At 44.8% G+C, this 16,379-nt stretch overlaps 1 protein-coding gene across 2 annotated transcripts in view; it reads right to left on the bottom strand.

Moving 5' to 3' along the window:
• The window catches only part of SRGAP3 (SLIT-ROBO Rho GTPase activating protein 3), a 267,299-nt gene that overhangs the window by 93,879 nt on the left and 157,041 nt on the right, over positions 1 to 16,379 (bottom strand). For both annotated transcript variants that reach the window (XM_025375437.1, XM_025375438.1), the window contains exon 4: positions 1,437 to 1,499. In XM_025375437.1, the coding sequence (XP_025231222.1) occupies positions 1,437 to 1,499 (63 nt within the window). The remainder of the gene's footprint in view (positions 1 to 1,436; positions 1,500 to 16,379) is intronic.

Raw genomic sequence — 16,379 nt, 5'->3', positions numbered from 1 at the left:
GAGCATGCATCGCATATAGGATCTCCTTTAATTGTCACAAGGATGTGCACTAAGCAGGTACTAGTATTTCTACTTAACACCTGGATTTGAACCCAGATCTCCGGCTTCAGAATCTGTGCCTTAACCCAACAGGCTGTTCTGCCCCCCAGTGACCAGCTGATGCAAAGCAATATGTATTCTCAAGCAGCAATTCTTCCTTTACCCTAAGAATGACCCAAGTAAAAACTATCTACAGCTCAAGTTTTGCTCCTTAATTTGGAATCACAGAATTAAGTTTCAACTTTTACCTAAGAACTCTCACCCCTGTTTTACTGATTGGGAGACTGAGACCCAGGAAAAATAATGCCTTGCCTAGAGTTCCATAGCTTGCTGGGATCTGAGGCAGGCTTTCTGACCTGAGGTCCAGGCCCTCCCACAAAGGCTCTCAGTGCCTCTGAAGAATTTACCACCTGCTGGCCACACAGGATATAAACATAGAAAGATAATAAAACTGAACAGAAGGGGCTTCTCACAGCCTGCTGTTCTTTCTCCTCATGCCAGGGATTTCAAATTCAATTTTAGCAGCAGATTCTCCCCAACACACAAACACACTTTTCATGAAATGCTATATAGGGCACCTATCTATTTAAAACATAACCATTCTCCACTGTTCTGATTGGGGTAGGGTTGAGGGGCCTGGAGCTCTACCTGCTGGGTCTACCCACCCCACTCCCCACACCTCTCCATGGAGTCCCCACACTCCTCTCGAGGAAGCCGTAGGCTCCCCAGAGCACAGTCTGAAAGTCCCTGCATCATCGCTTCATGTGTTTGTGTCCCCATTCACTCACCTTCTTGGATTCTAAAACTCATCTCAAGCACAGTTAGATACTGACTCCAAACAGGTAACAAGGTCAGTTGTGGACCACACTGTGATGTTCTGAAATTATGCCTTGGAGATGGCAAGGCAGGCTAACCCCATAGCCTCACGTGATCCTCGGAGCCGTGCTCCATTTTGCAGATGCAAATACTGAGACCCAGACAAACTGCCCACCTGCCTATGGTCCCGCAGCCGGTAAGGAAGGGCCTCCACTGGAGCCTGTGCTGCCTGACTCCAAAACCTACATCCCCGCCTTCAGGAGCCTTCACACTCACACTCTCATGGCCTTGACTTTGTGCCCTCTGTTCTTGCAGGTAACACATCCACAGCTGCAGGTCGCTTGAATCTCTCGTGAACTTTGACAAACCAGACAAGCCCAGGCCCTACCCCAGATGTACAGAATCAGAAGCTGAGGCTGTGAGTCATTACATCCTGACATGATGACACACTGTCACTCAGCATAAAACACAGCAAAAAAGGCCCGGGGTCATTCCAGACCTCTGTTTTGCCTCCCTCCAGCTCTGGTGATGAAGACAGAAGACCCAATCCCAAAACAGCAGTGAGCCTGGGCAGAACTTACTGTGTAGAGCTCGTTGGTCACCTTCAGGAGCTCCTCGTGCATCTGCAGGCCAATCTCCTTGCTCTGGAATATGGAAGAACAAATGTCAGCAGGGGAGAAGTTTGCTGGCTACATTTACCAATCTCTTTTCAAAATGGAAAGGTCAGGAGTGTTTCGGGTGGGGTTGGAAGGGGTACATAAATCAGCATAAATTTCATTGATCTACATGTAAATTCCTCAATTTATGTCCGCGAAACAAACCCATAGAGAGAGGTTCCTTGCACATGGGATTCCCTGGTCCTATGAGTTGGGGAACCCTACACATCACTTCCCTACCACAGTGACTCCCAGTGACAGCAGCATACTAAAGATGTGAGGAAGCCCCACAGAATTTTTCTTTAATTCTATGTGTCCTAAGCTGGTATAACCGGAGTCTGAGCTTCTTGCACAATCCTCATGAATGGCTAGAGAGTAGGGTTCCACAGAACACACTTTGAGAAACAATGATGTGGCATCCCAATTCCTCTTGAGAGTAAACGATAATTCTCAAGTCCTCCAGGAAACATCTCAGGTCCTCCAGAACATGAGTCTCCAGCCTTCAGGCCACAGATCAGTCCGTGGCCCATTACGAACCAGGCCGCACAGCAGGAGGTGAGTAGAGGACAAGAGAGCATTTCCACCTGAGCTCCACCTCCTGTCAGATCAGTGGTGGCATTAGATTCTCATAGGTCCTTGAACCCGGTTGTGAACCGCGCATGTGAGGGATCTAGGTTGCACGCTCCTTATGAAAATCTAATGCAGGATGCTCTCTCTCTGTCTCCCATCACCCCCAGATGAAACCATGTAGTTGCAGGAAAACAAGCTCAGGGCTCAAACTGATTCTACATTACAGTGAGTTGCATAATTATTTCATTATATATTACAATGCAATAATATAGAAATAAAATACACAATAAATGTAATATGCTTCAATCATGCCAAACCATTGCCCCACCCTGATTCAAGGAAAAATTGTTTTCCACAAAACTGGTCCCTGGTGCCAAAAAGGTTGGGGACCACTCTCCAGAAGACATTTCCTGAAGGATTGTCTTCTTTGACTGAGAATCAGCAGCTGGCACCCACTTGGACATCGCCTTCTTAGCTTTCCAGGACTGGTTACAACAGATGCCCTAACCTTAGTTTGACTTCAAATTTCAGCTTGGCCCTCACCTGTGCTGGTCCCCTGGTCTGCCTAATCTCGTCTTACCACTGCCTGGATCCTGACACAGTGGCAGGTCCACACTGTCAAGGTGTCTGTTCCAATGAGGGACAGGAGCAGTACAGGTTGGCAGAAAGGCCTTGGGGGCACAAGGCAAAAGATCTAGCATCTCATTTCCACTGTTTTACCAGCTGGCTGTGTAGCCTTGGAGAATCACTTCCCCTTTTGAGCCTTAGCTACCTCACCTATCAAATAAAAAGCTTAAACTAAAACAATACTCTCCAAAGCATGGTCTGAAGATCACTGCTATATGCTATGCTAAAAAAGGGGGGCAGGAGCTTCTAAGACTACATGCATTTGGGAAAAAAGCTAGTTGAACAAAGGTAGACAAGTTTTCTTAATGCAGGACTTCTCAGTGCCTTTAATGTCCTTCCTTGCATGCAGATTTTCTAGGAAGGAGGCGTAGTATGCAGTTTCATTGACCACAGTCCTGTGGTTTTCATGATATTTAAGGACACAATTCAGAATTGGCTTTCATGATATTTAAGGACACAATTCAGAAAACAATGAGAAAATTATCTCTAGGTTCCATGCAACTTGAAAAGTCTAGAATTCTTTGTTATTTTATTTATGATTGTGATTATGATTTTGGTAAATATTCTCTGCTATAATCTGAATGTTTGTGTCCCCCTCAAAATTCCTATTTTGAAATCCTAACTCCCAATGTGATGGTATTAGGAGGTGATGTCTTTGGGAGGTGATTAGGTCATAAGGGTGGAACCCTCAGGAATGGGACTAGTGCCTGATATGGTTTGAACCTCTGTCCCTGCCAAATCTCATGTTGAAATGGAATTCCCAGCATTGGAGGCAGAGCCTGGTGGGAGATGTTTGGATCATGGGGGTGGATCCCTCATGAATGGCTTAGTGCCATCCCCTTGGTGTATTCTGAAGTGTGTGGCACCTGCACCTCCCACTTTCTCTCTGTTGCTCCCACTCCTGCCATATGAAATGCCTGCTCCACCTTCACTTTCTACCGTGATTGGAAGCTTCCTGAGATCTCACCAGGAACAGATGCCTGTGCTATGCTTCCTGTACAGACTGCAGAACTGTAAGCCAATTAAACTTCTTTTCTTTACAAATTACCCAGCCTCAGGTATTCCTTTACAGCAATGTAAGAACAGACTAATACAATGCCCTTAAAGAGACCCAAGAGAGCTACCTTGCCCCTTCCACCATGTGAAGACACAGCAAGAGGTTGCCCTCTATGAACCAGGAAGCAATCTCTCACCAGACATCAAATTTGTCAGTGCCTTGCTCTTAGATTTCCCAGCCTCTAGCACTGTCAGAAATACATCTCTGTTGTTTATAAGTCACCCGGTATATGGTATTTCATTATAGCCACCTAAAAGTACCAAGATACTCTTCCTGTTTGCCCAGACCATCATGTTAAGTTTCTGTATTGAAAATGGGAGCCATGATCTCAGCTCCCTGAGCAGCTGCAGTCTCCTGCTCTCCCTCCCAGCTCCTTCAGCCTCATAGCTGAACCAGCTGCTGATGGGCAAAGACCAGTCTTCCTCCCACCCTTGCAGAGGTGAGAAGCCTCTGAACGCAGCAGTAGCTCATGAAGGCTTAGTATCAGAATGATGCCTTCTCAGGTTCCTTCTCCTCACCTCCCACAGCCCTTTCTCTCAGCTTTCAGGCCTGGCTTGCCAAGAATCACCTTTCTGAAGGTGGTCTCTGCTTGTGCCAGACCCCTTAACAGACAGCAGAAACCTCGGAGGCAATTCCAGAGACCTGTTTAGACCTCCCTCCAGCTTCGAGAGGTAAAGAAAGGTGACCCAGTGCAAAACTGCAGTAGAGGGTGTGCAGAACCTTCTGTGCAGAGCTCACTGGGGGCCTTCAACAGTGTCCTGTGGTTTCTATGGGCCTTCAACAGTGTCCTGTGGGCTCTATGAACCCAATTAGCTATCCCCATTTCCTATTCTCCATGATTCTCTCAAGTGAAAAATCAGTGCCTCAGTTTCCCCTGTGGCTCCTCCCCCTGATGTTTCCCCATCACTGCTGACTCCAGATTCTCTGACACTCTCCAGTGGCCTCCTCGTGGTCCTCAAACTCCCCAACACCTTTGATACCCAAGACCCTATTTCTTATGTGTTTATTTTTATGATCTAACTTTTTACATAGGTAATAAAGGCACATGGTTAAAGAAATTCTAACAGCCAGCAGGTAAAATGGAAAGAATAGGTCTCCCAAGCTCCTCCTTGTCTAGAGGCAACTGTTATGAAAAATTTCTTCTGATACTTTCCAGAAATAATCTATGAATAAACAAGCATACATTTGCATATCATATGTTCTCTCTTAACACAAATGGGAGCATATCATACACCCTTTGCATCTTGCTTTTTTCACTGAACGATACCTCTGACAGATTTTTCCATCATGTAACTCTTATATCCCCTTTTTTGCACAGCTGCTTGGGATTCCATATACCGGAAACATCATAATTAATTTAGCCAGCTCCTTAGGGATGGATATTTACATTGCCTCTAGTATCGTATTATCTCAAACATTGATGCAGTGAACATCCTTGTGTGCTGTCACTGTGCATATGGGCAGGACCCCATCCTAGAGGCTGTTCTGCTGGGAAGAGTCCTGTCTTCAGAATTCCCTCCAGCCTTCCCTTCTTGGTCCCTGCTGCAGCTGGCTCCCTCACATGCTCCTGACTTCAGCTCCCACTTCTTGGTTACCAGAAGCCATGTCATAATCTCCCAGGCCTTTCTCCTGGGCTCTGTCCTGCCCAGGAGACCTTCAGCCCAAGCTCAAAGACCTGTATCCTTAGCTGCTGCAAAACAGTATGGTCTAGATGTCCCCTCATCCCCTCAAACTCAAATTATCCAAAGATGAACTATTCCCCCATCCCTTCGATTTTGGTCAATGGGATAGTATCTTCCTGGGCTTGTCACTGGATACCTAGGAATTCTATTTGATACTTTTTTTAATTCCTCCTTCTCAATCCAATCTGTTACTGGGTCCTGCCTGCAAACTGCCCAATTATTTGTTCTGAATAGCAGGCAAGCTGGCCTTCCCCACTTCCCAGTATCCATTCTTGCCCTTCCTACTTCCTAAGAGAGCCATGAATTTGCCCAGGAATTCATTCCTCCAGGAGAGTTCTTCAAGGGAAGCTGGAGGCTATCTCAACTCAAGATGGTGGATTCTGGTATGTGTTATTAGTCCAAAGGTGAGTATGTGACTTAACTGGATGGAAGAGAAAGACTTCTATGGTCAAATGAAAAGTTTTAGCTTTTCTACTGAGTGCTGGCAAAAGAAGGAAGGAAGGAAGGAGGGAGGGAGGGAGGGAGGGAGGGAAAGAAAGGAAGGAAGGAAGGAAGGAAGGAAGGAAGGAAGGAAAGGAAAGGAAAGGAAAGGAAAGGAAAGGAAGGAAGGAAGGAAGGAAGGAAGGAAGGAAGGAAGGAAGGAAGGAAGGAAGGAAGGAAGGAAGGAAGGAGAAATGCATGCAGCCCAGTTGCTACCAGCAGGCATCTTAGAACCAAAAGAGGAAGCAGACTTAGGAGTAATGACCTTCTGGACAATTGATTGGACTGAAAACCCAGAGCCAGCCTCACAGTGAATTTCCACTTCTGTAGCTTTATTGATCAAGTCACTTTCAGCTGGGGTTTTCTGTTACTTGCAGCCAAAAGCATCCTAAGGGATTCAGTCCTATTTTCCACCACCAGTTCCCATAGCAAGCACATCATCACTGTAGATCCAGATCACTTTGTTAAGAGGCACCTCTTACCAAAATCCTTAGCTCTTGTCTCTTTGAGCTCTTGTTCTGCAGGCCTGTGCCAGTGAAATTTCCTGGAAATGGACTTATCCTATTCCTCCAAAGCCTCCTCATCGTCTATAGAATCAAGCCCCAGCTCCTTAGCTTGACTTCTGAGTCAAGCTAACTCTACATGACTAGCACAGGCCTGTTGGGTAGCAGAGGGGATGACTTTGGGGGCCACAGAGACCTGGTTTGGAGGCAGGGCTTTTAGTCGTTCAACTTCTTGGCATCTTAGCTTTCCTGACGGTAAAATGAGCACCTTGTTATGTCTTCTCTGCACTTGTAAATGATCTTGTTTGTTTACTTGTTCATTCATTTATCATTTGTTTCCCCTGCTTCTATGTCAGCCCCATAAGGGCAAAGAGACTTTCTCTCTGGCAATGAATGCTCAGATTTTCCATCTGCTGGGAGTGCTGCAGGCAGACAGCCCTCAGCTGAGAGCACCCTACAGGGATGGCCTCAGAGGACAAAATGGCACCAGTATACACCTCCTTCTGAGTGTGTCCGTTACCCAAACACTGACCACTGTGGGGCATCGAGGTCTGCCTCTTCCTGTCTCAACTCAGACAGCTCTGAGCAGTCATTCCATCTTCAGAACTCCCTGCTTCTACACTGTTGGTGGGAGTGTAAATTAGTTCAACCATTGTGGAAGATAGTGTGGCGATTCCTCAAAGATCTAAAGTGAGAAGTACCATTCAACCCAGCAATCCCATTGCTGGGTATATACCCAAAGGAATATAAATCATTCTGTTATAAAGACACATGCATGTGTATGTTCATTGTAGCACTATTCACAATAGCAAAGACATGGAATCAACCCAAATACCCATCAATGATAGATTAGAAAAAGAAAATATGGTACAATATACACCATGGAATACTATGCAGCCATAAAAAAGAATGAGATAATGTCCTTCACAATATGGATGAAGCTGGAAGCCAGTATCCTTAGCAAACTAACACAGTAAAAGAAAACCAAATACCACACGTTCTTATTTATAAGTGGGAGCTAAATAATGAGAACACATTGACACATAGAAGGGAACAACACACACTGGGGCCTATCAGAGGATGGATGGTGGGAGGAGGGAGAGGATTAGGAAATATAACTAATGGATACAAGGCTAAATACCTAGGTGATAAAATAATTGGTATAACAAACCCCCATGACACACGTTTACCTATGTAACAAATCTGTACATCCTGTACATGTACTCCTGAACTGAAAACAAAAGTTTTAAAAAAGCTCCCCACTGGGCTAGCTAGGACTTCTAGTAAGGCAGCCTGCATCACAGCTCGACCTCACCTTGCTGCCTCACCTGCCTTCCCAAGTGGCTCATCCTGAGAACACTCCTTCATCATTCTCCTAGAAGCTAAATTCAGATGTCCCAGGGTCTGCTTCCTGGGGGACCCAATCTGCAGTATCTTATTCCTCTATTCCTGCATTTCTGCAATGAAACAGAGCCTGCCACATGGTACATGCTCATTAAATATGTTTGCTTGGCCAGGCATGGTGGCTCACACCTGTAATCCCAGCACTTTGAGAGACTGAGGCAGGCAGATGACCTGAGCCCAGGATTCGAGACCAGCCTGGGCAACATGGTGAAACCCCATCTCTACCATACAAAAAATTAGCCAGGTGTGGTGGCACACACCTGTGTTCCCAGCTACTAGGGAGGCTGAGGTGGGAGGATCGTTTAAGCCCGGTAGGTAGAGACTGCAGTGAGCTGAGGTCATGCCACTGCACTCCAGCCTGGGTGACAGAATGAGATTCTGTTTCAAAAAAAAAAAACCCATACATATGTGTGTGTATATATGTGTGTGTATATGTGTGTATATTTATGTATATGTGTGTACATATATATACACATATATACCCACATATATACATATACATATATGAATACATATTATATGTATGTGTATATTATATATGTATACATATATACACATATACATATATGTATATTACATATGCAATACATATATACATATGTAATATACATATACATATAAAATACATATTATATGTATATGCATATATATGTGTGTGTATATATATGTGTTTGCTGAATGAATCTATGAATGAAGGAAGTGACAGTTCCTCTAAGACTTAGTTTCCTTATCTGTAAAAGTGAGATGATGTCATGGGTCTCATGGAGTCCCTATGAGCATGAAAAGAGATAACACACATGGCAGCACCTAGCACCATATGGGGCACAGATGAAGTCCCGGGGAAATAGCAGTACAGGCTGAATCAACACCCACGAGATGCCAAGGACAAGGCTAGGAAGTTGCCCAGAGAAGGGAATATAGAATCGAATTTTTTAGCAACTCTTCCTTTAAGACTCTCCCAGTTTGCTGGGGTAGAGTCAAGAACACAATTCTAAGGCAGGAAGCGGAAAGGGCCATACAAGAGTTAATGATGATGTGATGTGAGATAAAGTGATGAAGAGGATTGAGGGGATACTTCCAGAGCCTTCTTAGCTTGCATGAATAGCCAGAGACAGCCTTCTAGGCAGGGGGCACGGAGATTGGGGATGGTGAAAAGACTGGTTCATGAAGAGAGAAGATCGGCAACAGGTGAGCAGGAGATAAGCCTGAGACAGAGGTTGGGTCAGATCACAGAGGTGGATAGAGTGCAGGCTTCCTTCAGAGCAGGACTGGGAGCCACTGGGGGTTGTTGAGCAGAAGTTTAAGATGACCAGGGCTATGCTTCAGGAAGGTGAAGACACCAGTGATTGGAGGGTGCGTTGAATGGGAAGAGCTGGAGATCGGGTTCTTGTGTCTCTTCCCCAGGACTGTAAGCCGCCAGAGGGAACCTGCCCAGGCCTCTCTGCTCACCAACTCCCCAGCATCAAGCCCTGGGCTGGCCACAGAGTAAATATTCAATTGCACAGGACTCAAAGGCATTCTTTCTATTTTTGGCTGGGGTTGATTGGGAAGGGAAATATTCTCAACTATGGTTCCAGAAACTACTGAATGAGGAACTCAAACGAAACTTTTCACCATAACAGGAAGCCCAAACCCTGTGATCTCCAGCAGACACCACACCCAGCCCTTAGGAACCCAAGTGATCATGTATTCGCTCTCACTGCCCACATTTTCCACATTACTTTCCTGCCTGCAGGGGTCGGGGTGGCAGGCTGCTTCCTTCATGCACAGGGAGTATGTGGACAGTGGAAAACAGTGACATGGGGCCAAGGAGGGCTCAGCCGTGGTAGCTGTGCCTCCCCCAGGTTGATGGAGCACAGCCCTGTCTTTCATGCTCAAATAAGCCAGTAAAATGAGGCTGACCAACCTCAAGCGCCAGTCACCATGAGTGCAGGGAACCCCAGCCCTGCCTAGTTCCTTTGCCTCTTTGCCCGTAGCTAAAGCCAGTTCAGCTCCCTTAGGGCCAGGCATTCCCTGTCCTGTGTATAGGAGGATGTTTAGGAGCATCCCTGGCCTCCACCCGTCAGATGCCAGTAGCATTCCCTACCCCCAACCCCCAGTGTGACAACCAAAATTACCTCCAGACATTGCCAAATGTTCCCTGGGGGATAAAACTCCCCCCTTCCTAGCCGATTGAGAAATAGTGCCTTAGACCAAGGCTTCCAAGTGGCAGCTTCTCTGGCTGCAGACATGTTTTGTTTGGCCATTCAGTGCTTTCAGAACATCTGGATGCTTTCCCAGTGTTGAAAACTCAGGAAATTTCCTGCACGAGTCCTGATTTTCAGCGTCTCTGGTAATGCTAGAAGATCCAGCAATGCCAAGCCCCTGTTTCAAGTATGGTGGCCCCTTCAGTCCGAGTTTGTGCTACTGCTGGTCCAGGTGACCACAGTGCCCAGCTTCTCCCTCCACCCAGCCATGTCCTCCGTATAGCCCACAGAGGTATTTGAGTTTATGACCAGACACTAGTGGGGCCTCTCAGGAAAGGGGTGGCCTCTTGTCCCTCTGCGGTCCATGTTTCACTAGCTTTGATTCCATTTACATGGTGTTTATTGACTACCCAGTATATACCAGCCTAAACTAGGCACTAATGACAAAAAGCTGAATGAGACACGGTCCCTCCTCTTAAGCACTGTTTTATCAACAGCAGTTACCATTTATGGAGCACTTCCCATTTGTTTTGTTTTGTTTTTTAAAAAATGCATTTTTCCTTTTTTTTCTTTCTTTTTTTTTTTTTTTAAAGACAGGGTCTCACTGTCACCCAGGCTGGAGTGGAGTGGTACAAACATAGCTCATTGCAGCCTCGACCTCCTGGGCTCAAGTGATCCTCCCACCACAGCCTCGCGAGTAGCTAGAACCACAGGCACATGCCACCATGCCTGGCTAATATTTTTAATTTTGTAGAGATAGAGTCTCACCATGTTGCCTAGGTTGGTCTCGAACTCCTGGCTGGGCTCAAGTGATTGGCCTGCTTCAACCTCCCAAGGTGCTGGGATTACAGGCATAAGCCACAGCGCCTGACTCCATTTGTTGAATACTATCCAATGTCACTCCCATGCATTATCTAATTTAAATATTTACAGGAACTGCTATAATTATTCCCACTTGACAGATAAGCAGGGTTGGGGGGCTGGAGGTTCAGAAGGGCTGAGCAACTTCTCCAGGGTTGCACAGCTAGAAAGCCGCAGAGACAAGATTCAGCTTTTTGACTGGTCTGACTCCAAAGTTGGCACTCATAGCAACTTACTATGATCTACTTCCTTAGGACTTAGTTCAAGATGCAGACCCACAGTGAAAAAAAGTCATCACAAGGCTGTAATGGAGATGAGTCCAGACCACAAGGAAAATACAAAGGAGGCCCTGCCCTCCAGACATCACCTACCTGGCCAACGCACTTTCTCATCACCTGCGCAGAAATCTGCATCTCTGGGCCTCGCCCCAACTTACAAGCAGATCTCATCCTCTTTAGCCCACCTTCTCTGCTAGGAATAAACCAGCCATGATGGCCATGTCTTGCTTCTCCCTTCCCCCTTCTTCTGCTAACAGAAGATGAGATGTAGGTGGAACAGGCTCCTGTTTGCCTGGCCACACAAGATCATCAGGCAGGGGTAGGGTCTGACCAGGCTCCAGCTCCTTGCCTTCAGTGATCAGATCAGAGACAAACACGTGTTCCAGGCTAAGCCAATGAAGAATCATCCCTGGGAGCTTTATCATAACCACAGTCTCAGATCATCTCTCCCCTGGGGTTGCTAAAGGGGTCATCAGGAGTACTGCACTGCCTGCAGTACCAGGCCCACTAGGGCAGACAGCCAGAGCCTTTCAGTCCCTAGATCTAGTGGTGCCTAAACAAGATTCACTTCTGTATTTCATCAGTTTACAGGATACCATACATTTTCATTTTTGCTTATTTGAAAGCATACTAAGGTAATCCATGCTTATGTCAGTCTGTAGATACCAAAATGACCACTGAATGAGACGGCCTTCTGAAAACCCTCCACCAAGCATCAGTTTTCAAAGAGTTCCTGCAAAAGGACTAATTTCCCAACAATTAGAGCACATGCTCCCTAAAGACCAGAACCCTGGCTTCGGAGAATGTCCCACAATGCCGATTACGAACACCTACATACAAAAGGCGCTCTGTAAATGCCTGCGGATGAGCTCATCATTGTGCAGGAGCAGTAGGAAACTAGAGAGGAGTAAAGGATGGTCACCTCTGACCCTTATTTCTTTGAAAAAAAAATCAAGCAAATATTAATTCATGTCAAGATGAAATCAGCTGACAAAGTTCTTGACACACACAGCTCTGAATTAAATCAATTCCTTTGCCATGAAAATCTTGCCCTGTATGATTTGATTTTGGTTTCAATGCAGGGATCATCATGCTTTTTAGGAAAAACTCTCAAAAACCTCATGGTAGGTCCTAGGACTTTATGAGTTACATTCGAAAAGCTCTATTTCTTTTGTTGTTGTTGTTTTGAGATGGAGTCTTGCTTTGAGACCCAGGCTGGAGTGCAGTGGTGCAATCTCAGCTCACTGCAACCTCCATCTCTCGGGTTCAAGGGATTCTCCTGCCTCAGCCTCCCAAGTAGCTGGGATTACCGGTATGTACCACCAGGCCCAGCTAATTTTTGTCTTTTTAGTAGAGACGGGTTTTCACCATGTTGGCCAGGCTGGTCTTGAACTCCTGACCTCAGGTGATCCACTTGCCTCAGCATCCCAAAGTGCTGGGATTACAGGCATCAGCCACCACACCGGGCCTAAAAAACTCTGTTTTTAAAGGGCATGTGTCTATCTCCCTCAAACTAACTCAAAGATGGGTCATTTCCAGAGCTAATGTCACTCTCTATGTCTAAAATATAATACCATCTTAAAATGTTGGGTTTTAAGAACAACACCTCACACACACACATACACACACACATACCCCTTTCATTTCTCCCAATGAGACCATCCTAAACAATCTTTTAGAAAATTGTAATGCAGGAGTAAGACAGGTGGCCTTTGTTAATTCTCAGTTATCTGTGTTGGGCCGCTCTTCTCCTGTCTCATCAAACGCTACTTCAGCCAGCCCCTGTCTCTGTTTTCTCACTCTTTGCTTGAGTAGATGTTCTCATGTTGGGTTACTCTTAGGGACATTTCATGATTTTCCTAATTCTGGGATTCAAAAACAACAACAGGAAACAAACACAATTCAACAACAACAACAACAAAATCCTTTGTCCCTTTCAGTCCTAAATGCCGACAGATCCTACCCACTGCTTCTCCACACTCTGGCTTGTTTTCTCATCAAATCACAAAACTTGAGACCCACAGATGTTCCCTATTTAAATACATGATATATGTAAGCACGGGCCATCTCCCAAAGCGATTGTGTTTTTATTTCCAAAGCAAAGGTTTAAAAGGCGTGTCTCAGAGGATCAGGCTTCTCCAGCCTGTGCTGGAAGGTCAGCCCCCGAACACAGCAGCTCCAACAGCTAATGGCTCACTCCCATTCCTAGCCAGGGCTTTGGTTGCCAATAACCGGGCCATCGGCTCTCCATCCGGGTGCGAACCTCTGCTTTCAAACATCCTCCTTAGCCGGGTTCCTGCCCACCCTCTATCCTAATCCTTTTATTCTTTCCCTCTGCCTCCCATTTTCTTCCTTTCCCTGCTCCTGGACTCCTCCCTATTCTCCTTCCCTTCCCACACTAATTTATGCCTCCTGTTGCTGAACTCCAAATGTTGTCATCTACTCATTTTTTAAGAATGCAGATTCGAGTCCTTAGCTCTTCCTACTGTTGCCAGGGCTGGGATATCAGACTGCAAAGAAGCAGGAAGGCCCTGGAACCACTTGGACATTCTTGGCAGTGGTGAGCCCCACTCATGCACACCCAGGAGCCCAGGCATGCACGGAGGCAGTGAGTCTAGCACTGTGGCCAGCATTTCCTTTCCCTGCAATTACTCCCAGCCTTGCTTTGGGACCCTGTTTATGCTGAAAGCTTCACTTTCAGAACTGCTTTACATAACAGGCCTGAGGAAGTCCAAGGATACCTTGGAATGGTTATGAAAAGTGACCTGACATGGTCATGGTAGAAGTTTCTGGATCTCTACTGATAATACTAAATATTATTAATAATGGTAATACTTATTAATAATAATTCTTAGTATAATTACTACTAATGTACTTATAATACATACCATTGTGGATAATAACAATAATAGTTATTGTTTCTTGATCTCTTGGCATGTGCCAGGCACAATGCTAACTGCTTTATGAGACAATACCTCATGTAAGCCTAAGATCAGCCCTTTATGCGAGGCACGATTGTTGAATCTATTTTGAAGATTAGAACACAGACGCTCAGGAAGGGTGAGTAATTTGCCCAAGGCCATAGAGCTAGTGAATGTGATATTCTCAACCGAGTTGCCTCCATTCGGAAAGTTAGCACTCTAAGCACCTTTAAGGTCTTCTTTCCCTAAACTTGTAAAAATAATTATAAAACATGAATACTCTTCTGCCTTAGTATAGAAAACATATTGATATTTACACAGCTCTGCTTTAGATCATCATAAATGTCAGAAAACATACAGTGCCCTGTGCCATCTTGCAGAATCTCCTGTCATCTGTTACTCAATCCTGCCTCACCCTGGCTTCCAAGCCGAGGTAGCTGGGGATGGTGTGGAAAGTTGGGCTGAATCTCTGTGGGCCCAGAACATACTCACATACTCAAGAGTAATCTTTCTTGATTGTGTCCCTGACGTCGATGTTTTATATTTTATATATATATATATATATAATCTCTCTCTCTCTCTCTAAGAGTCACTCACAGATCAGGAGCTATGGTTGAGGGTAAGATGAAAGCCTGCATACATGTCATGGGAAGTGACAGGGCTGTCTTCCTGAAAAGCCAGTATCTACGAAAACCTGAAGCTGCTCAGTTTTGAGCTGCTTCCTCCCACTCTACTTATCTTCAAGATGACTATGGATGTTGTTAGGTTTATTTGTTGGTTTCAAAGCACTATTGATCACTTATTACCGTTGAATCACTGACTTGAGACATCACTTTAACCTCCTTGTCATTTTATAACCTGATCTTCTGTTTCACTTGAATTATTTGTGGACAGGATGTAAATGAGGATTGCATTGGCATTTCAAAAATGTCTCTATGTATGTATTCATCCATCTATCCACCTCTCCACCCATTTGCCTATTCACCCATATCACCCATATACTCACCCACTGATCCATTTATCCATCCACCCATCTATCAACCTACCCATGCATTCACCCATCCTTTCTTTTAACCATCCATCTACCCATCAACCTACTCATCCACTCATCCATTCATTCATTCATCCATCCATCCATCCATCAACCCATTCATCCATTCATCCATTTTTCCTTTCCTTCCTTCCTTCGCATTCCTGTATCCATCTCCCTGATCCAGGCCCCATTATCTTTCACAAGTGTATATATACAAGTGTATATGTATAATAACGTGCACCGTCCATCCAAAATCTCTTTTCAAAGCCATTAAACATACCGTATCAAATTAATCATCCTTCAACTTGTCTCTGATCATTTCACCCCTCTATTCAAGAACCTTCAGTGGATCTCTAATGTCTAGAAAATAAACCCCAGCTTCTCACTCTGACACCCAAAGGCTTCCTCGACCTGACTCCAACCTCACTTTCCTTATTTTTATCTTTAATTTCAGTCTTCCAACATCTAAAATATGCAGAAAAGGAGAGAGAACAATAACAAACACCCAGGAACACACCACTCAAATTAGATAACAACATTTGCTATTTCTGCTTCAAAATTATTTTTAGGAAGCAAAATGTTATAGATACACTGGAAATGTTCTTGGTCTCCTTCCTTGCTCCCTCTTTCCTCATTACAATTCTGAGACTGCTGTGTATTCTTACACATTCTACATTTGCATAGCTTTATTTCAGCCAGGTGTCTAACCATATGAACCATATAAAGTATTCATCTGTGTTCCAAATTTTATAAAAACATCATACTGTACCTTACTTTTTTCACACAACATTAAGTTTTCAAGTTTTATTCACATTGATACTTGTAGATCTAGCTCATCTTCACTATCGTATAAGATTCCATGATGCAACTACCCACAGCCTATTTAACCATTTCCCTAATGATGGACATTTAGGTTATTTCTGTTTCTCTATTGGAAACACCACTGCAGCAAACATTCTCATACAGTTTTGTGTGTGTGCAGATATGCTAGAATATCTTTGGGTTATATTTAAAAGTAAAATTGTCAGGTCAAAAGGTCTGTACCCCTTCCTGCCCTGTTACTAGATACTGCCTGATTATTCTCTTAAGGAGCTGGACTTATTTACATGTTTACTGGGAATGTATGAGGGTCCTGAGGCTCCACATTCTTGCCAGCACTTAGGATTGTTTTACCTACCAACTGGGAGTCAGATTGTATCTCATTTTGTTTTCTTTTACCTTTTCCTGATTACCAGTAATTATGAGCATCTTTTCTTATATCACTGA

The sequence above is a fragment of the Theropithecus gelada genome, chromosome 2 (genome assembly GCF_003255815.1).
Source record: "Theropithecus gelada isolate Dixy chromosome 2, Tgel_1.0, whole genome shotgun sequence".
NCBI classification, from domain to species: Eukaryota; Metazoa; Chordata; class Mammalia; order Primates; family Cercopithecidae; genus Theropithecus; species Theropithecus gelada.
Note: the sequence above shows the minus strand (reverse complement) of the source record. Positions and strands in the feature narration are given on the sequence as shown.